Genomic DNA, 26,210 nt, shown 5'->3' on the forward strand with positions numbered 1-26,210 from the left:
GCTTTGAGGTCTAGCTCTACAATGTGGTGGAGTTAGAATTGCATTTGAGGTCTAGCTCTACCATGTGGTGGAGCTAGAATCGTAGAGGTAGAAAGCTTTGAGGTCTAGCTCTACCATGTGGTAGAGCAAGAATGCATCGATCTAGCTGTGTTCCATACACATCAACAACACCAATTACTCCAAGAAGAGACCTACTTCACACAACAAGAACTAAGGAGCTAGAATTGCATTTGATCTAGCTCTACCACGTGGTAGAAATGTATTCTACCTAGAGCACATCAAAGAGCTAGAATGCTTTGAGGTCAAGCTCCACCATTTCTTGGAGCTAGAATGCATTCTTCTAGCTCTACCATGTGGTAGAGCTAGACTTCAATGAATGTAACCGGCTGAGGTTGAATATAACTATAATAGAGCTGTATTCTATCTAAACCACATTGTAGAGATAGAATGCTTTGAGGTCTAGCTCTACCATGTGGTGAAGCTAGAATTGCATTTGAGGTCTAGCTCTACCATGTGGTGGAGCTAGAATTGCATTTGAGCTATAAAGCTTTAAGGTCTGGCTCTACCATGTGGTAGAGCAAGAATGCATCGATCTAGCTGTGTTCTATACACATCAACAAAACCAATTACTCCGAAAAGAGACCTACTTCACATGACAAGAACCAAGGAGCTAGAATTGCATTTGATCTAGCTCTACCACGTGGTAGAGCTGTATTCTACCTAGACCACATCGTAGAGCTAGAATGCTTTGAGGTCCAGCTCCACCATGTGGTGGAGCTAGAATGCATTGTTCTACCTCTACCATGTGGTAGAGGTAGACTTTAATGAATGTAACCGCCTGAGGTTGAATGTGAAATTGGTAGAGCTGTATTCTACCTAAAACACATTGTAGAGATAGAGTATTTTGAGATCTAGCTCTACCATGTGGTAGAGCTAGAATTGCAATTGAGGTCTAGCTCTACCATGTGGTGGAGCTAGAATCGTTGAGGTAGAAAGTTCGAGGTCTAGCTCTACCATGTGGTAGAGCAAGAATGCATCGATCTAGCTGTGTTCCATACACATCAACAAAACCAATTACTCCAAGAAGAGACCTACTTCGCACAACAAGAACCAAGGAGCTAGAATTGCATTTGATCTAGCTCTACCACGTGGTATTGCTGTATTCTACCTAGACCACATCGTAGGGTTAGAATGCTTTGAGGTCTAGCTCTACCATGTGGTGGAGCTAGAATTGCATTCTTCTAGCTCTACCATGTGGTAGAGCTAAGCTTCAACGAATGTAACTGGCTGAGGTTGAATGTAACTGTGGTAGAGCTGTATTCTACCTAAACCACATTGTAGAGATAGAATGCTTTGAGGTGTAGCTCTACCATGTGGTGGAGCTAGAATTGCATTTGAGGTCTAGCTCTACCAGGTGGTGGAGCTAAAGTCGTAGAGGTAGAAAGCTTTGAGGTCTAGCTCTACCATGTGGTAGAGCAGAATGCATCAATCTACCTGTGTTCCATACACATACACAAAACCAATTACTCCAAGAAGAGACCTACTTCACATGACAAGATCCAAGGAGCTAGAATTGCATTTGATCTAGCTCTACCATGAGGTAGAGCTGTATTCTACCTAGGCCCCATCGTAGAGCTAGAATGCTTTAAGGTCCAGCTCTACCATGTGGTGGAGCAAGAATTGCATTTGAGGTCTAGCTCTACCATGTGGTAGAGCTAGACTTCAACGAATGTAACTGGCTAGGGTTGAATGTAACTGTGGTAGAGCTGTATTCTACCTAAACCACATTGTAGAGATAGAATGCTTTGAGGTCTAGCTCTACAATGTGGTGGAGTTAGAATTGCATTTGAGGTCTAGCTCTACCATGTGGTAGAGCTAGAATCGTAGAGGTAGAAAGCTTTGAGGTCTAGCTCTACCATGTGGTAGAGCAAGAATGCATCGTTCTAGCTGTGTTCCATACACATCAACAAAACCAATTACTCCAAGAAGAGACCTACTTCACACAACAAGAACCAAGGAGCTAGAATTGCATTTGATCTAGCTCTACCACGTGGTTGAAATGTATTCTACCTAGACCACATCAAAGAGCTAGAATGCTTTGAGGTCAAGCTCCACCCATGTGGTGGAGCTAGAATGCATTCTTCTAGCTCTACCATGTGGTAGAGCTAGACTTCAATGAATGTAACCGGCTGAGGTTGAATGTAACTGTGATAGAGCTGTATTCTATCTAAACCACATTGTAGAGATAGAATGCTTTGAGGTCTAGCTCTACCATGTGGTGAAGCTAGAATTGCATTTGAGGTCTAGCTCTACCATGTGGTGGAGCTAGAAATGCATTTGAGGTATAAAGCTTTAAGGTCTAGCTCTACCATGTGGTAGAGCTAGATGCATCGATCTAGCTGTGTTCTATACACATCAACAAAACTAATTACTCCAAAAAGAGACCTACTTCGCATGACAAGAACCAAGGAGCTAGAATTGCATTTGAGCTAGCTCTACCACGTGGTAGAGCTGTATTCTACCTAGACCACATCGTAGAGCTAGAATGCTTTGAGGTCCAGCTCCACCATGTGGTGGAGCTAGAATGCATTATTCTACCTCCACCATGTGGTAGAGCTAGACTTTAATGAATGTAACCGGCTGAGGTTGAATGTGACATTGGTAGAGCTGTATTCTATCTAAACCACATTGTAGAGATAGAGTAATTTGAGATCTAGCTCTACCATGTGGTAGAGCTAGAATTGCAATTGAGGTCTAGCTCTACCATGTGGTGGAGCTAGAATCGTTGAGGTAGAAAACTTCAAGGTCTAGCTCTACCATGTGGTAGAGCAAGAATGCATCGATCTAGCTGTGTTCCATACACATCAACAAAACCAGTTAATCCAAGAAGAGACATACTTCACATGACAAGAACCAAGGAGCTAGAATTGCATTTGATCTAGATCTACCACGTGGTAGGGCAGAATGCATCAATCTACGTTTGTTCCATACACATACACAAAACCAATTACTCCAAGAAGAGACCTACTTCACATGACAAGATCCAAGGAGTTAGAATTGCATTTGATCTAGCTCTACCATGAGGTAGAGCTGTATTCTACCTAGGCCACATCGTAGAGCTAGAATGCTTTAAGGTCCAGCTCTACCATGTGGTGGAGCTAGAATTGCATTTGAGGTCTAGCTCTACCGTGTGGTAGAGCTATAATTGCACTTGAGGTCTAAAGCTTTAAGGTCTAGCTCTACCATGTGGTAGAGCAAGAATGCATCGATCTAGCTGTGTTCCATACACATCAACAAAACCAATTACTCCAAAAAGAGACCTACTTTACATGACAAGAACCAAGGAGCTAGAATTGCATTTGATCTAGCTCTACCATGTGGTAGAGCTGTATTCTACCTAGACCACATCGTAGAGCTAGAATGCTTTGAGGTCCAGCTCCACCATGTGGTGGAGCTAGAATGCATTCTTCTACCTCTACCATGTGGTGGAGCTAGAATGCATTCTTCTACCTCTACCATGTGGTAGAGCTAGAATTTAATAAATGTAACCGGCTGAGGTTGAATGTGACATTGGTAGAGCTGTATTCTACCTAAACCACATTGTAGAGATAGAGTAATTTGAGATCTAGCTCTACCATGTGGTGGAGCTAGAATTGCAATTGAGGTCTAGCTCTACCATGTGGTGTGGTGGAGCTAGAATCGTTGAGGTAGAAAACTTCGAGGTCTAGCTCTACCATGTGGTAGAGCAAGAATGCATCGATCTAGCTGTGTTCCATACACATCAACAAAACCAATTAATCCAAGAAGAGACATACTTCACATGACAAGAACCAAGGAGCTAGAATTGCACACGTGGTAGAGCTGTATTCTACCTAGACTACTTCGTAGATCTGAATGCTTTGAGGTCCAGCTCTATCATGTGGTGGTTCTAGAATTGCATTTGAGGTCAGATAGCTCTACCATGTGGTAGAACTGTATTCTATCTAGACTACATCGTAGAGCTAGATTGCTTTGAGATCCAGCTCCACCATGTGGTGGAGCTAGAATGCATTCTTCTAGCTCTACCATGTGGTAGAGCTAGACTTCAATGAATGTAACCGGCTGAGGTTGAATGTAACTGTGGTAGAGCTAGACCTTAAATGCAATTCTAGCTCCACCACATGGTAAAGCTAGACCTCAAAGCATTCTATCTCAATTACTCCATCTTGGAGCTCTCAATACATTTATTAGTCTTAATCTACCACATGGTAGAGCTAGATAAATGCATTCTAGCTGGACTTTAAAGTATTCTAGTGTCGGTTTTTCAATGGATATTATCTCTATCGGGTGGCAGAGCAAGATTAATAAATGTATTGACCAGAATGCTTTGAAATCTAGCTCTACCATGTGGTGGAGCTAGAATGCATTCTTCTATCTCTACCATGTGGTAGAGCTAGACTTCAATGAATGTAACCGGCTGAGGTTGAATGTGACATTGGTAGAGCTGTATTCTACTTAAACCTCATTGTAGAGATAGAATGCTTTGAGGTCTAGCTCTACCATGTGGTGGAGCTAGAATTGCAATTGAGGTCTAGCTCTACCATGTGGTGGAGCTAGAATCGTAGAGGTAGAAAGCTTTGAGGTCTAGCCCTACCATGTGGTAGAACAAGAGTGCATCGATCTAGCTGTGTTCCATACACATCAACAAAACCAATTACTCCAAGAAGAGACATACTTCACATGACAATAATAACCAAGGAGCTAGAATTGCATTTGATCTAGCTCTACCACGTGGTAGAGCTGTATTCTACCAAGACCACTTCGTAGAACTGAATGCTTTGAGATCCAGCTCTACCATGTGGTGGTTCTAGAATTGCATTTGAGGTCTAGCTCTACCATGTGGTATAATTGTATTCTATCAAGACTACATCGTAGAGCTAGAATGCTTTGAGGTCTAGCTCTACCATGTGGTGGAGCTAGAATGCATTCTTCTAGCTCTACCATGTGGTAGAGCTAGACTTCAAAGAATGTAACCGGCTGAGGTTGAATGTAACTGTGGTAGAGCTAGACCATAAAGCTTTCTACCTCTACGATTCTAGCTCCACCACATGGTAGAGCTAGAACTCAAAGCATTCTATCTCAATTACTCCATCTTGGAGCACTCAATACATTTATTAGTCTTGCTCTACCACATGGTAGAGCTAGATAAATGCATTCTAGCTGGACTACCTCAAAGTATTCTAGTGCTGGTTTTTCAATGGATATTATCTCTACCAGGTGGCAGAGCAAGATTAATGAATGTATTGACCAGAATGCTATGAAATCTAGCTCTGCCATGTGGTGGAGCTAGAATGCATTCTTCTAGCTCTACCATGTGGTAGAGCTAGACTTCAATGAATGTAACCGGCTGAGGTTGAATGTAACTATGGTAGAGCTAGACCTCAAAGCTTTCTACCTCTACGATTCTAGCTCCACCACATGGTAGAGCTGGACCTCAAATGCAATTCTAGCTCCACCACATGGTGAAGCTAGACCTCAAAGTATTCTATCTCAATTACTCCATCTTGGAGCTCTCAATACATTTATTAGTCTTGCTCTACCACATGGTAGAGCTAGATAAATGCATTCTAGTTGGACTTCAAAGTAATTCAGTGCTGGTTTTTCAATGGATATTATCTCTACCAGGTGGCAGAGCAAGATTAATAAATGTATTGACCAGAATGCTTTGAAATCTAGCTCTACCATGTGGTGGAGCTAGAATGCATTCTTCTAGCTCTACCATGTGGTAGAGCTAGACTTCAATGAATGTAGCCGGCTGAGGTTGAATGTGACATTGGTAGAGCTGTATTCTACCTAAACCACAATGTGGAGATAGAATGCTTCGAGGTGTAGCTCTACCATGTGGTGCATATAGAGTTATCATACATGAGATCTTATGCATCGAGCTCTCTTGTATTCTAAGAGGTCTCATGCATGAGATCCCTCTTGCATTGTAAGAGCTCTCATGCATTAATAGCTCTCATATGCATAGATCTCTCATATCATGCATGAGAGCTATAGAGATTTTGGTCTTGCACTAGAGCTCTCATGCAAAGAGCTAGGTCTTACATTAAGAGCTCTCATACATAAAGCTCCCATGCATAGAGCTTGGTCTTGCATTAGAGCGCTCATTCATAGAGATAGGTATTACATTAAGATCTCTCATACATAGAGCTCGCACACATAGAGCTATATCTTGCATTATTATAAGAGTTCCCATGGATAGATCTCATGTATAGAGTGAAAGAGCTCTCATGCATAGAGCTAGGTCTTGCATTCAAAGCTCTCATACATTGATCTCACATGCATAGAGTTAGATCTTGCATTATTATGAGAGCTCTCTTACATACATCTCATGCATAGAGCTATAATATCTTGCATTATTATAAGAGCTCTCTTACATACATCTCATGCATAGAGCTATAATATCTTGCATTATTATAAGAGCTCCCATGGATAGATCTCATGTATAGAGTGAAAGAGCTCTCATGCATAGAGCTAAGTCTTGCATTAAGAGCTCTCATACATAGAGATCGCATGCATAGAGTTAGATCTTGCATTAATTATTATAAGAGCTCTCATACATAGAGCTATATCTTGCAATATTATAAGAGCTCCCATGGATAGATCTCATGTAAAAAGTAAAAGAGTTCTCATGCATAGTCTCATGCTTAGAGAGTAAGAGCATTAGGAGCTACATCTTGCATTATTATGAGAGCTCTCTTGCATAGATCTCATGCTTAGAGTGTAAGAGCAGGAAAGTACAATTTCAAGCAAGGAGAGAGGGGAGAAGCTATGCTATGAATAGAGGTACGATACTAGATGGATGGTTTTTCATTTCAAGTAATCTTGCACTAGTTTAAGTCATTTCAACTCCAGCTCTACCATGTGGTAGAGCTAGAATGCATTTTTTCAGCTCTAGCATGTGGTAGAGTATTTAAATTATCCTGCCCAATTTTAAATTCAAATTATCCCGCCCAATTTTAAATTCAAATTATCCCGCCCAATTTTAAATTCAAATTATCCCGCCCTTAAAGAATTTAAAATGGTCTTGCTATTTTTCAAGTTTTCCTTGACGTCCATGTCGCTTATGTAATACAAACCTACTTTCCCATCTTGACAACTAGCACTTGGACATCACCGCATCCATTATCAAATTCAACAATACAACAAGGTACACATATTTTTGTCTCATATTAAATTATCTATGATTAGATTTAAAGTTTTGACCACATTGACATAGAGTAAAAAATAAAAGCATGCAAGAATTCAAAAACTCAGGAATGGTTGAAGAGAAAAACCTGAAAAGAAAATCAGGAATGGACCTGCGTAGACAAGTTTATGCTGGCTGTCTCTGCGGTGCTGTAGAAGATGTGGCCTGCAACTATGCAATGTCTTGTATATGCTGCGTAGGAGAGTGGGCCTGCTCATGCCTAAAGAAAACCAAGCATGAGATTTATGGCCTGTTTATTGCCCTTTATCTTTTTTATTGTCTGATTCAGAAGAGAAAATCAGAAAATTAGAGTTTGAGACGCCCATATACCTGCTAGAATCCAGATTGCATGGCTTGCATGGCTGTGGAGGGACGGATAAGCTTAGTTAAATAACCCCGATTGTACATATAATCATCCAGCGGATAGAGCTACTGAAGGGGCTAGAAGATGCGCATAAGGGGGGCTGCAGAGAGAGAGCCGCCCAGAGAGAACGCAAACGTGCTTAGAAGATCCGAAACTTACAAATATTAAGGTTTTATTGTCTATTCTAATCCAACCTTGAATGATGGTCCAAGAGATATCTTAGGTCACAGGTCTCGAAACGGCTGCCGGCGTCGATCTAGACCCCGGTCTGGAGGGCGAGGTGCGATTCGGTGGCCATCGACGATGATAGTGTCCTCCACAGCCCGGATCCGCTTCCAGCAGTAGTCGTCCAGCAGTGCCCACGAACGTGAGCCGTCTGTTGCTTTGTTTTCTCCTCAGCAGTTCTGTGTGCTAGAGCCGCCCAGAACGTGCAAGCGTCTGTTGCTTTGATTTCTCCTCAGCAGTTCTGTGTGCAGAGAGAGACGGATACGCAGAGAGACGGATATGTTCGCCACGTAGAGAGAGAGAGCCGCCCAGAAACGTTAGCCACGTAGAGAGAGAGAGAAAGCCGCCCAGAACGTGCAGGATAAGGTTGAGGATAAGGATTTGAGATTTTCATAAAATTAGCAATGGTAACCTAAAATTAGCATTTTTCTACTGTGATAAGGTTGCAGCGATTAGGTTTAAAATTGAAACTTTAATTTTGTTAATTAGAGTTTCTAAAAGGTGATCCAAACCATTGGATCACCTTGCCTTAAGTGTCAATGTAAAGGGGGTTTCTAAAAGTTATCAAACAACTCTAAATGTTGAAATTTGTTTCTTGTTCCATCAAATTTGTTCATGCATGTGGCAATATGTGTTAGTTTTGCATGTGGGTTTCTAATTATGTGGACTACCTACATGCCCAACCCCTTCCTACGGGTTTAATATTTGAAGCATACCTTCAGTGTAATCCCCGAGAGGTGTTATATATGGGTGGAAAATTACCATGTCTCATGTGGTTGCATTAAGGGTGCTCGATTGTTTGGCATGGGTGACCTAGCAAACACAATTATGCTTGCACTACAAGTGTATCTGGGGGCATATAAGATTTCTATAATTGATTTAGTGAACCTGGAGCTCCGATTGAAACTAGATAAGTTTAAGAAGGCGAGGGTTAAGTTTTTTTTTGGGATTTATGCTCGTAGGCACTTATTCCAACTCACCGTGCCTATAGGCACTTATTCCAACTCACGGGTTGCAAAAAAGGGTTGTGATAACCCTTGTAAAGCATAGGAATAATTATAACAATAAGGTGAGGCTTGTATCGAATATGATGTTTTTGAGGTCATGTGTTGGGCATGGGTCAAGTTGATACGTGGCCCCATCTCACCTTCTAAATCTAGAACCACCAACAAATTTATGCTTATGTGTGTATTAATTGATGATCAAGAGCCTCAGGTTAACAGGTATTGAGACTGAACATTGCCCTAGTTTTGATCATTATTTGGTATAGATATTTATAACTTCTTCAACTTACCTTTTTCAAGCCTCGTTAGGTCTTTTTTTAATTGTAATGTGAAAAGACCCTAGTGTTTGTGGAAGTGGCACGTGGGAATAGCCCCTTTTTTCTAGATCCTTGGTTCTCATCATGTGAAGTAGGTCTCTTCTTGGAGTATTGATCTGCATTAGCTCCACCACATGGTAGAGCTAGACCTCAAATAATTCCATCTCTATGATGTGGTCTAGGTAGAATACAGCTCTACCACGTGGTAGAGCAAGATCAAATGCAATTCTAGCTCCTTGGTTCTTGTCATGTGAAGTAGGTCTCTTCTTGGAGTAATTGGTTTTGTTAATCTGCATGGTACACAGTTAGATCGATGCATTCTAGCTCCACCACATGGTAGAGCTAGACCTTAAATGCAATTCTAGCTCCACCACATGGTAGAGCTAGACCTCAAAGTATTTGATCTAGCTCTACCACGTGGTAGAGCTGTATTCTACCTAGACCACATCATAGAACTTTAAGGTCTAGCTCTACCATGTGGTAGAGCTAGACTGCATCAATCTAGCTGTACCATAAACCACGTTGTAGACCTAGAATGCCTAGAGGTCTAGCTCTACCATGTGGTGGAGCTAGAATACATTGAACTAGCTATACTATCTGGTAACTATATCATGTGGTGGAGGTAGAATGCATCAATGTAACTATATCATATAACGGAGCTAGAGTTCATTGATCTAGCTCTACCATGTGGTAGAGCTATATCAAAATAATCTATCTAGACACCATGGTATTGCTAGAATGCTTTGAAGTCTAACTCCACCACATAGTAGAGATAGTCTTCAATGGGTTCTATCTCTACCATATGATAGAGCTAGTTCTAGCTCTAGTTCTAGCTCGGCCACATGGTAGAGCTATACTTCATGGTAGAGTCTGATGTAGGTTTCAATCTAAAAAAAATTGCTTGCTAGATTTGATTACTAGTTTAACAAGTCCAACATGATTATGTGCAGGATGGATTTCCAATCTGGAGGGAGGGTCTACATGATGTTGAACAATGATTCTGTTGGTATTGGCTGCGTGTGTAGAATTGATCCAAATTCCACTTGTAGTGGAACAAAGATTGGTCAAGGAAATGTGTCATTACTTGTAGAGGAATGCTTGAAGGATGTGGAACTACCATTCCCTACAATGGATACCATTTATCTAAAAAATGCATTATGGAGTAATGTTCGTTGGCCAAAAATGCTTTTAAGGCCTTTCACAAGGGAGCTAGAATTTGGAGAGTGGAGTGAAAGATGTAGTGATGCAGATCAAGAAGAGTCAGTGGAACCTCCAATTATAGATGCAATACCGATAACATCTCCAGAACTTGACATGCAAATCCGACAATCTTGGAAGAATGAGATGGTTCTTTTAAAGGATGAGAGCATGATGCAAACTATCAATCAAGGGACTATCTTATATGTGTTTCCATTTGAATGTGTCAACTTTCAACAACTTGGTGATGATTGTGTGGGTGTGGCTATTGAAAGTGCAAATGTATTTCAAACTATGCCGCAAGTGGATAGTATCACCCTAGTTAAATGGCCTATTAAACAGCTGACAATGCTGGATGGGAGCCCATTGCAACGCTATGTTCCGCTTAACGGCATGCATGTTTGAACATGCTGATGTATGTAATGAGGATAATGATGGAGATGTAACTAATGAGGTTATTGTTGCCCAAAAGATGCTACACTTTCATAAACAGGATTCCAAAGCAGAGACCACAACCAGCTTCTGCATTATATATGTCACGTGAATCAGTTCACAAAGGATTTCATCCATTGATTGTTGTGCAAAAAAATGTTGTCAGCTAATCGATCGTGATGTACTAATGAGGATACGACAAGACTTTTGGGGACAATCTCAGGAGTCTCGTACAAATTATGTATATGATGTGCTTTCTATAGCTTGGCATCGTGATTCAGCTCAAAAAATTAAATATGAATTTAGGTTAAATGGGGTGATTGTTTGTTGCAGAGCATGGTATGAGATGCATGGTATACCAAAGACATCCTTTTACCGTTTACAGGGAAAAGTTTGAGTCCGGTGTGTGTCAATATCTGCATGGAAACACAGGGGTGTTGAGGAGAGGCCTACAACATGCTAGTGAGGCAAGAGCACTACTTGATGAATTTGTGAACATGAACTCCGAGCCTGCGCCACACAAAAGTAGAACAATGCTAGATGGCTCAAGGGAAACCAGGTTGTCGATTCCATCAATATTCAAGCAAGTTGACATTTTAAATGAAATCAACGCAACACTTGAGCAGTTGGGACATGAGAAGAGGCTATCAAAGTCATCGTTTAGTAGAATTTGGAATAAAGAGTACCCACAAGTGTCCCTAACAAAGGCAAGTGAGTTCTCCAAGTGCACCTTGTGTAGTGGTCTCAAGGCAAAACTAGAAGCCAAACCTAGTCTAGAAGAAAGAGCAAGGCTCCTCAGTGAAAGAGATATTCACATGCGACAACAACAAAGTTGCAGGAGCTTATACTATGCATGGCGCATATTTTCGGAAACCCAACCACAAAAGTATGTATGCATCATCCATGACAAGATGGATCAAAAGAAAACAGCCATTCCCAGACTACGGGTCCTTCCCAAGGGTGTGGATTCGGGATATAATTTACCAATTGCATTGATTGGTATGATCACTCATGGCCATGTAGAAGGTCATTATGGACACTTTATTTTGAATGGTTTATGGCCATCTGATCCCAATCTAACAATTGGCTCAATTGCAAGTTGTTTACATAACTTAGAGAGGATGGATAAGCATCCTCTTGGTGATCTAGTAACAAATGGGATTCCAAGGAGCAATGTTTCACTTCTACATGCTTTAAATTCAAGGACAGCTTTAGACAACCACAATATGAGTGATGGTAAAGATCCCATTGTTGAACCATGTATAAATCAGGGAGACACAATGAATTAGGTTTCCTCGTTTTGCAAGTTGCCATAAAACTTGTTGCTACAACTAGATAATTGTGCTGGAGAAAATAAAAATTGGTACTTATTTGCCTATTTGTCATTGCTTGTTGCACGGGGTGCTTTCAAAACTGTACAGTTGGGATTTCTAATGGTCGGACATACACATGAGGATATAGATGCCATGTTTAGCAGGTTTTCAGAGAAATTAAGAGTGGGGCAAACCTTTACTTTACCACATTTGATGGATACTTTAAGAACCAGCTCAACTTCTTCTCCAGCTCCCTTCTTGCTTACAGAGGTCCCTGACTTCAAGGCATATTGTGATGGCTACATTTGTGATGGGCAAGAAGCACTTATAGGTCACTCCAAACCACTTCTATTCAGGTTCTTCATGGAAGGAGACACACCGGTAATGCAATTTAAGGCACATGTAGCTATTCGTAATTGGAGTGGAAGTATCCGTCTTTGGAAGACAGACAGTGAAGGTAAACCAAGGTTACCAAAAGGAGATCCACCTCTACTACCAATGGCCGAGCATATAAAGATGCATGCAGAAGTAATATCAGGATTGAAGGATTACATAAAATTTTGGTAGAATCTAAGTAATGGTTCGTTTGTGCCAAGATATTATAGGCCCGTCATAGATTATTGGAGTAATGTAATCGAAGAGCTTGGAAAACCAATACAATCAGAGGCAAGAAAGTACACAGATTTTTGGCCAAAATCTGAAGGGTCCCATCAATTAGATGATATGAATGTTGAACAATTGCAGGCACAAAGATTCTTAGGTATTGAAGAACATAATGATCATTATTGTGGGCTTGCACGGGATAAACCAAGGGAGGCATTTAACCCTATGCTACATGTTCAGCAAGGACACTTTGTTATGCTGCACCCAGATGACACAAACATCTATCCAGTTTGGCTTGCTATGGCTGAATCGGATATTGATGATGAGCCTACATCACCAAATTACAAGAAACTCCTGATTCAATATTGGGGACCTTGTGCAAGGAAGAATTTTGACAGATACTCAAGCTTATGCTGATTGTTGGAAGGGATATTGGCAAATTAATGAGGCAGAACAACAAGTATGGGAAAATGCTGATGCAATTCTTTGGTCGTGGAGACCAAGGAATCCACCACCATACAAAAGAATCAAGATACCAGAAAAGGAAGCCCGTAAAGCAAAAGCATGCTTAGGCTTGGCCTGTGAGGATGAAGCTCATATTGATGGTTCCTTCAATGAGGAGTAGCATTTGTAGATGCAATATTGACAATGTGGATTTTTAGGTTAGAACTCTAATATCCAAAAGAGATGTACTTTTGTACTATCGTCTTTTAAATTATTTTTTATTTTCACTTATTGAATGAAATTTTTCTTTGTGTCTCCTACATTTTTTTGATATAATAATGTTTCTATCTTATTTGTTCAATTGTTTCATAAATTTTGTGCAGTGTACAACTCAATTGGTGCAGGTCCTTGATGCAAAGAAACAAATACCACTTTCTTATTAATGGTGTTTATCAACACCACCTTCCTACATGATTATCAAACTCCTTTCAAAATATAATTATGCACAAATACTAATTATAGTACCACTTTTTTGGTTCAAACCGTGATTATCTCAACACTACCTTCCTCCGTTCTATATTAAGAAATTCCACAATAACTATTCCCACATTAAGTGGGAAATTCCCATAATACATGAAACCTCTCAATTTCAAAATTCCCATAATGCGGGATTTTTTCCATAATACCTAATACGGTCTTTTATTAGGGATTGAGTGGTTTAAGACTCTTCAAGTCTTGATAGATTGGTCTAGTCATATTTTTTCTTTTCAACATAGGAACACCTAGTATAGTATCTTAGGTGATTGTATACATCCCTCTCAGGGACCTCTTGTAAATACAGTTGATTTTGAAAATATAATGGATTCTTCTTTGTATACCGCTTTCCATTGTGTATTGATTCCACTTTCTTCATTTTTCATACCTTCTATGGATGTCAATGAATTAAGTGTATTTGAAAGCAAAGAATTACAGAAGATACTTGACTCGTTTGAAGATGTATTTCCTAAGGAATTGCCATCGGGCTTACCACCTGAAAGGGCAGTAGATCATCGTATTGACCTGATCCCTGGTGCTCATCCTGTTAGTATTCCACCTTACAGGATGAGCCAAGCTGAGGAAGATGAGTTGGCTAAACAACTCGAAGATTATCTGAGGATGGGCCAGATTCGTCCAAGTAAATCACCTTGGGGTGCACCTGTGTTGCTTAGAAGAAAGAAGGACAACACCTGGAGAATGTGTATAGGTTATAAGAGATTGAACAAGTTGACAATTAAGAACCGTTATCCTCTCCCTAGATCAGATGACGTGATTGACCGGTTAGCAGGAGCGAAATATTTCACGAAGATAGATTTATGTACTGGCTATCACCAGATACGTATTCATGAAAGGCATGTCAAACGAACCGCCTTTCGGACTAGGTATGGCCATTACGAGTTTCTCGTATTACTTTTTGGGTTAACCAATGCTCCAGCCACTTTCCAGCAAATGATGAATGATCTTTTTCGTGAACATTTGGGAAAATTTGTGGTTGTGTTCCTGGATGATATTTTGATATATAGTCATACTCTTGAGGATCATGTTAGACACCTCATGATTGTCTTATCTATTTAAAGACAGAATCGACTATATGCTAAGTTAAGTAAATGTGAGTTTTTTTATAACAGACATCATTTACTTGGGACACAAGATTACTAGAGATGGATTGAGCATTGATTATGACCGAGTTCAGCAGGTTCTGGATTGGTCTATACCACGAACAGTGAAACAACTTCGTTCTTTTCTCGGTTTTGTTGTTTTTCTTCGGAAATTTGTGCGGGAGTACTCTCAGCTCACACTACCGATGACCGACTTGTTGAAAGGTCATGGACGTAAGTCAAATCAGTCTATCACTTGGAATAATGATCTTGATATGGCCTTCAGAATTTTGAAAGATAAAGTCAAGGAAGCACCTGTCTTAGCATTACCTGATCCTAGTCGGGGCCTTATGTCCTTGAAACTGATGCCAGTGACTATGCCATCGGGGCTGCTTTATTTCAAGATGGTAGACTTGTTGCTTTTGAAAGTAAAAAGCTAGACGACACTCAATCTCGTTGGCCAACCCTTGAGAAGGAGCTTTATGTTGTGATTCACGCTCTCAAGGTTTGGAGACATTATTTATATGGCTCCAAGTTTGTGGTATTGACTTGCATCAGTCAATCAAGTATGTGTGTGATGCGGATGATTTGAGAGGAAGGAAAGCTCGTTGGGTTGAGTTAATGCAAGATTTTGATTTTGAGATTCGTTATCGAAAAGGGTCCATGAATAGTGTTGCAGATGCGCTTAGTCGAATTAGAGAGGTGAATACTCTGTCGTTCACCGAGATTTCTACTGAGTTATTTCAGTCATTGAGAGGGCTTTGCAAGACTGATAGTTATTTTGGTCCATTTTGGCAGAAGATCCAAGACGGGAGCTCATTGATTAACCAAGACTCGATGACTGAACAACCTACCATTCTGGCTGTAGGAGGCTAGTGGATGATTCGGAATGGTTTACTATTCCGTAATGACAAAATTTGTGTATCACAGATCCCAGACATTCGGTCCAAGATTCTTAAGGAGTGTCATGACGCCCCTTCTGCTGGACACCCTGGGGTACACAAGACATTATCGTTAGTGAAACACACTTTTTATTGGCCAAAGATGAAAGGGTATGTAGAAGATTATATTCTCAAGTGTCAAATTTGTCAAGCAAATAAAGCTGAACGCTTTAGACAGGTTGGGTTGTTGCAGTCCAAATCCCAGGTAATAAATGGGAAAGTATTTCCATGGATTTTACCGGATTGCCAAGAACACATCAAGGCCACGATTCTATTTGGGCTATGGTAGATCGCTTGACAAAAACGGCTAGATTTTTACCGACCCGGAAGACTATTACAGCTACGCAATTAGCACCACAATTTATCGAGGAATTGTTTAGACTATATGGGTTACCGCAAGACATAGTCAGTGATAGGGACTCTAAGTTTACGAGTGATTTTTGGAAACTTGTTTTTGAGAAGTTGGAAACAACTTTGAATTTGAGTTCCTCAGATCATCCTCAGTCTGATGGCCAGACTGAAAGAGTGAATCAGATTTTGGAGGATATGCTTCGAGCATATGTATCCAAAAGACAGAGTTCATGGGAGGATTATCTTCCTATGTTAGAATTTGCATATAACAGTACTAAGCATACGAGTATAGGTTTTAGTCCTTTCATGCTTATGTATGGGTTTCAACCTAGATTACTTGTTACAGTGGGATTCTCAGGACTTCAGCATGATGCAGCACGTAATTTTTTACAAGATATGCAAGAAATGTTACAAGTTGTGAAGGAATCTATTAGAAGTGCTCAAGACCGAGACAGATTTTATTCTAATAGACACACGGGCGGGCACCCAAGTGTGGATGCCCGATGACCGGCCAAGAGCCTATAAAAGGGTGGCCAAGGTTAGTCATTAGTCACAGAGAGTCTCGCATGATTTGTGAGAGCTCTATGGTCTGGAGCCTGGATCTAGTGTAGACGTGCACATGCTTTATGCAGCCGAGGCCCGCAAGGGTAGCTTCGTGGCGGTATGGGATGTCACGAGGTAGAGATTGGTCGGTATGTCCATCTAGTTAGCTCAGCTCGTGGCTCGGTGGGGATAGCCAAGTCGTGTGGGCTTGCCCACGGCTGTCGTGGTTGGGAGGTGAGTCAGGCCTGCACTCCCTTGTTTGTTTGGTTTGTTCGCAGATTTCGTGTCTCGTACTACCAGGAGCGTTCTACGAGGAGATCTTATGGGGTTTTGATATCATTGTAGAGGGAGACTCAGCTCGGACTGGCACTGTTTCATGTGCAGGACAATGCACACTTGACCTTGGACTCATGTGCAGGACAATGCACACTTGACCTTGGACGACTAGAATGGAACCCTGACTGTGACTCGTCTCGGACTGGGCTCACATGGGACCAATTTTCCATCCCAGGTCCTGCACCTTCTGTACAGATATGTCTATGTGGCATCCAAGTGCAGGATGCACGTGACATCCCCTTCTACTTAACTTGACGGAAGCTGCATAGCCTCCAAATAATCCGTCAATAATGCCGAATAGTCGTCAAAAAACTTTGTCAAGTCATACCGCTTCGTGGGTCCTTCGGTCCTGAAACTTCGTGAGGAACTGTCTTTGCCTTCGGCCTGAGCCATGCTTGAAACGGTGCAAAAGGATCTGTTCTGGAACCATAACTTCAGCTTCATCAATAATATCTGGTTTCGCCTTGTCTTTGTGAGGATTATGTTGTTAATCCCTCATGTTGTGTACTAATTACTACTTAAATACTTAACTTAGAACAACAACCTTCAGGAGAACACTTGAGAGAAGATTGAATTGACTTGTTGTATTAAACTGATTACAATAGGTCTCTTATATAGGAGATGAAGAGACACATTTGAAGAGGCATGTCCTTTGACGAAAGGACATGACCTTAGACAAAAGGATACAACTTTAGGCTAAGGGATGTGTCTATTCGATGTAGAGGCACAACCATTCATCAAGGGATACAACCATTCGTCGAAGGGATGTGGCTATTCGATGAAGAGGTACATCCTTTGGTGAAGAGTCGCAACTAGTCGAGGGTAAGGGTTCCCTTTGGTTGGTTACTCTTTGCATTTGCAATAGGAATCAGCAATGAAGAGAGAATCTGATACATAAATACGTCACAATCGTGACATTCCCTCCCATTTAAAAGAAAACCCATGTGTCAAATGATAGACATCCGTTTGTCAAAGAACTCCTGAAGAAGGTTAGGGTACTGCTGCATTTCTTCATCTGTTTGCCAAGTGGAATCAGACTCATCCAAGTCCATCCACTTCACAATAAATTCTGTCATGTCGCGTTCCTTCGGAAAGTTGTCCATGAAGCATGCACGTAGAGGGCGAGAGCACACAGAGTATGTGGTGTGGGCAAAGCCAGGAGAACCCACGAACAGCCAAGAGGGTCGTCTCCTAATCGTCGCTGGGAAGAGGGAGGCGAACAAGAAAAAGGTGGCATCCTAACAGCCGGGGACATGTCTACACTCTCCAGCTCTCTATGCAGGAGGCAAAGAATCTCGTCCTGCTCATCTCTCAACCGTTGCTCTGCCTCATCAATGGTGGTAGGATCTGGGACCAGCTTGACACGTGTTGGATCCACCTATTCAACGTAAAACCAAAGAGAATGCGGAGTGTCAACAACTCAACTGTGTGTATACTATAGTATAAAAGCTACGTAAATGGGAGGCCAATCCCCATAAGAGAATGAATAGGATAAACTCACCTATTTTGGGGTGCCCAAAGCATGAGCTCGTACGAGCTTCATGTTGGCCCTACAATAGACCAGTCTCTCTAGTTGAGAGGTGCTCAAACGATTGCGTATCTTTGTATGTATGAGCGAGTAAGCGCTCCAGTTGCACTCACAAGCACCTGCTGAACAATCCTGCACTCCAATTCAAAAAAAGTGCTTCATTCATGTGAGCTCGGCGATTCCCAACAAGCTTCACAAGACTAGTTCATATGGCATAGTACATACATGATATACATACCTGAGATAGCACTCGCAGAGCTATATCTGTAAGCTGTGGAAGACCCTGTCTTCCATAGTTTTGCCACCAAGTAGAGGAAGCTTGGTGGCCTCTGGTCTAAGAGCAACAGCTCTAGCAAATGAGGTTCCCAAGTTGTTGACCCAGCTGCAGAGCTCCGCATCAATCTCCAATTGCTGCTCCACATCATACATACTATTAATGTACCTATCTCGTAAGGTGAGCAGCTCCCTATCATGAAAGAGAAGTGGCGTCTTGTAGAAAGGATGGAGGAATGCAGCCATCCCATGAATGGGGCGACTCATATACCCCCATCGATAATCCACAATAGCCAATATATCATCTCGGCTCCAAGAGTAAAATAAACAGAGAAGTGGAGCAATTAGTAAGTCAAGACTCAAGAATCAAGATTCTGTAATCGGCCATCAAGAATCAAGATTTTAGTTACCAATTCTGTGTCAGGGACGTACAAGCTGCAATATGACTCTTCATCTGCATGAAGAGGTGGTACACTAAGCCCACAGTGGAGCCCTCCATGTCTATGACTCACAGAAGTACAAATACTAGCTGCAAAGCCACTAAGAGAGTTTGCACATCCGTCCAAAGGGTCTCATCCAGTATCCGTCTCTGTATGTATTTGGTGGGCTCTGTCTGTGAATGATACATCTCTCTCCACTTTGGATCCAAAACTGTCTGTAATAGTGGATCTCTCAATTTGAAAAGCCTGTGTAGCACCAAATACATACAGGCAAATCCTCCTCCACCATGTCTCCCATTGCCTTGCAATTAGCAGCATTGTCTGTTACAACCTACACCACATTCTCTGGACCAGCCTCAACAATTGCCTGGCGAATATGCTCATAAATACTCTCAGCAGTGATGCGTTCGCTTGCCTTCCCAGCATCCACAGTGCGTAAGAAATACGTACCAAGACATGAAGAGACAAGAATATTGATGATGTGTCGTCGTCGTGTGTCACTCCAGCCATCCGAAATGATAGTGCAACCAAATTGTTGCCAACATGCTTTCACTGGCACCAATGCCTTGTCTATCAAGGCCTTTTGCTCATCAAGTATCGTGGTGCGCATCTTTTTGTACTCAAGCCCTGACCATGACTCCGTGTGTCCAACCTGGGCTATAGCTCTGACCATCCTCTTCCATTGGTCGGTCCTCAAAACATTGAAGGAGATATTGCACTCTATGAGAGTGCGAGCAATCTCCATCTCAGCCACCTTTTGCCTTTCTTTGACCCAAGACTGTGCATGCACACGAGAAGGCAAGGTGGTTTGCCTTTGCATATATGTATCACCCTCATCCTCATCTTGCATGACAGAAGGCCTCTTTCTGGAAGACGATGCCTGCTCAGAAGAGGCAGGCTGCGATTGTGAATCCTCATCAACCTGCGTGGATGGACCGGCCAAGTCCCCAAGAAGAGCATCATGAAGCGCATCCTGTGTCTCTTGCGTGCCTCTTCCTCTCCCAGCTACCCCCATTGCAGGGAAATTTTCAGCAATCAACTGATCTCTCAATGCTTGTGGCACTCTCTTGCACCCTGCACAATTTTTGGTGGTGCCAATGCCTGTGAGGTGCTTGATGACACGAGTAATTGTACTCGTGAGGGTGAAATTGCAGTACTTGCACTGCCATGACAGTGGTGGCACTCTCTTGCACCCTGCACAAGTGGTCGTGGCAGTGCAAGTACTGCAATTTCACCCTCACGAGTACAATTACTCGTGTCATCAAGCACCTCACAGGCATTGGCACCACCAACAATTGTGCAGGGTGCAAGAGAGTGCCACAAGTGGCAGTGCAAGTATTGCAATTTCACCCTCACGATTACAATTACTCGTGTCATCAAGCACCTCACAGGCATTGGCACCACCAACACTTGTGCAGGGTGCAAGAGAGTGCCACCACTGTCGTGGCAGTGCAAGTACTGCAATTTCACCCTCACGAGTACAATTACTCGTGTCATCAAGCACCTCACAGGCATTGGCACCAACAACAATTGTGCAGGGTGCAAGAGAGTGCCACAAGCATTGAGAGATCAGTTGATTGCTGAAAATTTCCCTGCAATGGAAGAGGCACGCAAGAGACACAGGATGCGCTTCATGATGCTCTTCTTGGGGACTTGGCCGGTCCATCCATGCAGGTTGATGAGGATTCACAATCGTAGCCTGCCTCTTCTGAGCAGGCATCGTCTTCCAGAAAGAGGCCTTCTGTCATGCAAGATGAGGATGAGGGTGATACATATACGCAAAGGCAAACCACCTTGCCTTCTCGTGTGCATGCACAGTCTTGGGTCAAAGAAAGGCAAAAGGTGGCTGAGATGGAGATTGCTCGCACTCTCATAGAGTGCAATATCTCCTTCAATGTTTTGAGGACCGACCAATGGAAGAGGATGGTCAGAGCTATAGCCCAGGTTGGACACACGGAGTCATGGTCAGGGCTTGAGTACAAAAAGATGTGCACCACGATACTTGATGAGCAAAAGGCCTTGATAGACAAGGCATTGGTGCCAGTGAAAGCATGTTGGCAACAATTTGGTTGCACTATCATTTCGGATGGCTGGAGTGACACACGGCGACGACACATCATCAATATTCTTGTCTCTTCATGTCTTGGTACGTATTTCTTACGCACAGTGGATGCTCGGAAGGCAAGCGAACGCATCACTGCTGAGAGTATCTATGAGCATATTCGCCAGGCAATTATTGAGGTTGGTCCAGAGAATGTGGTGTAGGTTGTAACAGACAATGCTGCTAATTGCAAGGCAATGGGAGACATGGTGGAGGAGGAGTTTCCTCGCATTGTGTGGACTCCATGTGCAGCCCTGTGCCTTGATTTGCTTATGGAGGACATAGGCAAGCTGAGTTGGGTGCAACCCACAGTTTCTGATGCCACAAAGATCATTACATTCTTCAGAAAGAAGCACCAGGCATTGGCTATCTTTAGGAGCCACAGCAAGCTAGATATGGTGCGGCCATCCAAGACAAGATTTGCCTATATGTATTTGGTGCTACACAGGTTTTTCAAATTGAGAGATCCACTATTACAGACAGTTGTGGATCCAAAGTGGAGAGATATGTATCATTCACAGACAGAGCCCACCAAATACATACAGAGACGGATACTGGATGAGACCCTTTGGATGGATGTGCAAACTCTCTCAGTGGCTTTGCAGCCAGTATTTGTACTTCTGCGAGTCATAGACATGGAGGGCTCCACTTTGGGCTTAGTGTACCACCTCTTCATGCAGATGAAGTCATATTGCAGCCTGTACGTCCCTGACACAGAATTGGTAAGTAAAATCTTGATTCTTGATGGCCGATTACAGAATCTTGATTCTTGAGTCTTGACTTACTAATTGCTCCACTTCTCTGTTTATTTTACTCTTGGAGCTGAGATGATATATCGATGGGGATATATGAGTCGCCCCATTCATGGGATGGCTGCATTCCTCCATCCTTTCTACAAGATGCCACTTCTCTTTCATGATAGGGAGCTGCTCACCTTACGAGATAGGTACATTAATAGTATGTATGATGTGGAGCAGCAATTGGAGATTGATGCGGAGCTCTGCAGCTGGGTCAACAACTTGGGACCCTCATTTGCTAGAGCTGTTGCTCTTAGACCAGAGGCCACCAAGCTTCCTCTTACTTGGTGGCAAAACTATGGAAGACAGGGTCTTCCACAGCTTACAGATATAGCTCTGCGAGTGCTATCTCAGGTATGTATATCATGTATGTACTATGCCATATGAACTAGTCTTGTGAAGCTTGTTGGGAATTGCCGAGCTCACATGAATGAAGCACTTTTTTTGAATTGGAGTGCAGGATTGTTCAGCAGGTGCTTGTGAGCGCAACTGGAGCGCTTACTCGCTCATATATACAAAGATACGCAATCGTTTGAGCACCTCTCAACTAGAGGGACTGGTCTATTGTAGGGCCAACATGAAGCTCGTACGAGCTTATCATGCTTTGGGCACCCCAAAATAGGTGAGTTTATCCTATTCATTCTCTTATGGGGATTGGCCTCCCTTTTACATAGCTTTTATACTATAGTATACACAGAGTTGAGTCGTTGACACTCCACGTTCTCTTTGGTTTTATGTTGAATAGGTGGATCCAACACGCGTCAAGCTGGTCCCAGATCCTACCACCATTGATGAGGCAGAGCAACGGTTGAGAGATGAGCAGGACGAGATTCTTTGCCTCCTGCATAGAGAGCTGGAGAGTATAGACAGGCGAGTGACGAGATCGAGAGCCCGGGCTTATAAAATTCAGCGACATGAGGGACCTGCAGATGCAGAGAGTTTTGGCTGGAGAGGCACCGGGAGAGGGAAGCTGCCTATTCAAACTCCTCGAACACGTGCAAATGAGGCCGTTCGCCCTATTCACACTACCTAGCAGGATGATGCAGAGGTAGGGACAGGGACATCTGAGGCAACCCACCCACCTGTACCCATGATGACAGGGCCTGAGTATGATGACGAGGGCAATGTCATCACGAAGGGTTATATGCTTGATTCTCCAGGGTCATCATATTACCTTAGTTTTGATTTGGTGTTGTATGGACATGGCACATTTTGTCATTATTCATAGACTCATTTTCAAATTTCATCATTTTTTGATGTGAATCGTGAGTTGTCACGACTCACTTGTGACAATGTGACTTGTCTTAAGTAATAAGTATTAAGTATTAAGTACAATTAACTTATTAAGTATGATTGACGACTTGTGAGTCTAATTTCTCACTTTTGAATTAGTAGGTTTGTGACCTTGTTGTGTCTCTATTTCGAAAGTTTAAAATGTCAATGTGGACATGGACTGAAATTTTATATAGGTGGCTGAAATTTTTGAGATTTTATGTATTTTTACCAATGGTACGTATTTTTGCGTACCTTAATTTTTTTTCGTACCAAACAACGTACAGTACATACGGATCCATACAGTACATAACGTTTGGTGCCACCTTGGGCGAAACCCAAAAAGAACCATATGGATCGATCCGTACGGTACGGATGTATGGTACGGATTGGATCCGTACGTACATTTTGATCCTACCTTGACACACAATTTGTCATGCATCATCAAAAATCCTTACTTGAGAGAATGATGATCAACTCGCTCTCCTTCGGTCAAATGATCAAAAATCCGCTCAAAATCTGAGTCATGAGCATACTGTTCTTGCATATCATCAAGTTCATGATGAAAGATAATGGAGACAGCAACCACATGTTCTTGCATATCATCAAGTTCATGATGAAAGATAATGGAGACAGCAACCACATGTGGTTTCCTAGACAAGGCATCCGCTACCACATTCTTTTTGCCATCCACATAAACAATCTGAAAGTTAAACATGGACAAAAAGTTTGCCCATCTCATATGCTTCTCTGAAAGCTTCGTTTGGGTAAGGAAATAGCGAAGAGTCTGATGATCACTCTGAACAATGAACAGCCCCAAGAAGGTAATGATTTCAAGTAGAAAGAGCATGAATACTCGCAAGAAGCTCCTTCTCATATACTTGTAGATTCCTTTGTGCTAGTGACAAAGTTTTACTCTCATAAGCAATAACATGTCCATCCTGCATAAGAACAGCTCCAATGCTATTCCCACATGCATCACACTGTACCACAAAAGGTTTATGAAGATCCGGTAAAACCAAAACTGGACAATGGTTAGCTTTTCCTTAAGCTTGTTGAAAACTTCCACTTCCTTTATTGTCCATCAAAATTTTACATCCTTCTTGGTCAGGTGATGTAAAGGTGAAGCAATTTCTGCAAAGAATCGGATAAACCTCCTGTAATATGAACAAAGTCCTAAGAAACTTCTCACATCATGAATAGTCTGTAAATCCGGCCAATTCTTTATCGCTTCAATTTTTTCTGGATCCATCCTGACGCCATCCTTAGACACAGTGTGCCCAAGAAAGTGAATCTCCTGCATGAAGAATTCACTCTTCTTTCCATTGACAACCAACCTATGTTTTTTGAGTTCCTCAAAGACTGTGGTCAGATGCTCCTTCTCTGAATGAGAAAACACAATCATATCATCAAAGAAGGTGCCCACAAAAGCACGGTGGGGTCGAAAAATCCGATCCATCATCTTGTTAAAAGTCGTTGGAGCATTCGTAAGACCAAAAGGCATGACCAGAAACTCAGAGTCCAAAAGTTGTCCTGAAAGCTGTCTTGTGCACATCTTCTGGCCTGATGCAAATTAAAGAGATGCATTCATGCATGTAGAGTCAGTAGAAGCCTTAGGGTTTGCATCAGCTCATGGTTGCATTTTACATATCATTCATCCCATAGGCACATAAGACCACATAGACCATGGCAGAAGCATCAGAATACTACTCTGTATTATTCCAGTATTTTTTCCATAATTTATAGCATTTAATTGGCATTTTTACATCACTTATCCATTTTATCCAGAAACATGCAGCCCAAAAAGGGCCGACTTCTTTGTTCAGCCGACTTCTATGCTGGCCACTTCAATTCTCATATAAATATGAGACCATTTGCTTGTTCTCGCAGGACCAACCCATGTAAACCAGGCGCATCTGCGTTTTGCCTCACATCAGCGCTTCAACGTTTGTGCCTAGGTCACCTCACAACTACATCACTATCTCCTGCAGTTGATACACAGGTCGCCTAGCCAGCTCGTTCGCTGCATCGCCTACAACCAGCCCATACGCTGCATCGCCTACAGCCAATTTATGAGCAGCGTTAACTATTTTTGGTCTGGGCGCCTACATCAGCCTCTTCGCAACACCTTTGCCGCTTATATCAGGTTCTCCTGCATCATCGGCTGACTTTGTCACCTTCATCAGGGCATTGCAGCGTTAACATCATCTACTGCTGCTGGACTACATCGCCTACATCAGACTCACTTCATCGTATACATGAAGTGGTCTTCGGCGTTTGCTTCAGCACTTATATCCGCGCTTTCATCAGGGTCACTCTAGCTTTGTTAATCGCGGTTTATGGGACAACAGTTCTTTCTGCTTATCCGGAGTCTCACATAGAGCTCCTGTACTGGACTTCATCTTTTATATTCACATCACCATTGCATACTGTGTGTTTTACTCTGATCTTTCATATATTTGGTCCTTTGGTCTCTTTTATGGTATCAGAGCAATCGTGAGCAAAAGGATCGAAGACCTAGAAAGAACACACCATGGATTGTCTACCCTCGATTCCGGAGGATTAGCTTTTCATACCAGATACTGACTCCCCTTATTCCGATATAGATCACACAGAGGATGGAACTCTTCATTCACTGGAGAGCCCTGTTCGAGGTCTTTCATTGGGAGATGACCAGCCTACTTTTACCCACTCACCCTCTTCACCCTTGGCATATGGTTTTTCTTCTCCAAGCTTATCGGCCGTTACTTCCCGAGGAGGATACATGCCCACAGCTAGTGTGCCAGTATTGGACCTAGGTATTCAGCCTCAACCGGAGAGCTCTGCTTATCATTCTAGCCGACAAACTGGACTTCGGTACGGGA

The 26,210-nt window shown here is 42.3% G+C and overlaps 1 protein-coding gene across 1 annotated transcript; it reads left to right on the plus strand.

Moving 5' to 3' along the window:
• Positions 1-22,132: 22,132 nt before the first annotated feature.
• Positions 22,133-22,696, plus strand: LOC147632440 (uncharacterized). Its single transcript, XM_086806973.1, has 2 exons — positions 22,133-22,428; positions 22,535-22,696. Exons 1-2 carry the CDS (start codon positions 22,147-22,149, stop codon positions 22,694-22,696), a joined length of 444 nt encoding a protein of 147 aa, XP_086663099.1. The 5' UTR covers positions 22,133-22,146.
• The last annotated feature ends 3,514 nt before the right edge of the window (positions 22,697-26,210 follow it).

This window comes from Cibotium barometz, chromosome 13 (genome assembly GCF_041138505.1).
Source record: "Cibotium barometz isolate CiBa-2024 chromosome 13, ASM4113850v1, whole genome shotgun sequence".
In the NCBI taxonomy this organism is placed as follows: domain Eukaryota; kingdom Viridiplantae; phylum Streptophyta; class Polypodiopsida; order Cyatheales; family Cibotiaceae; genus Cibotium; species Cibotium barometz.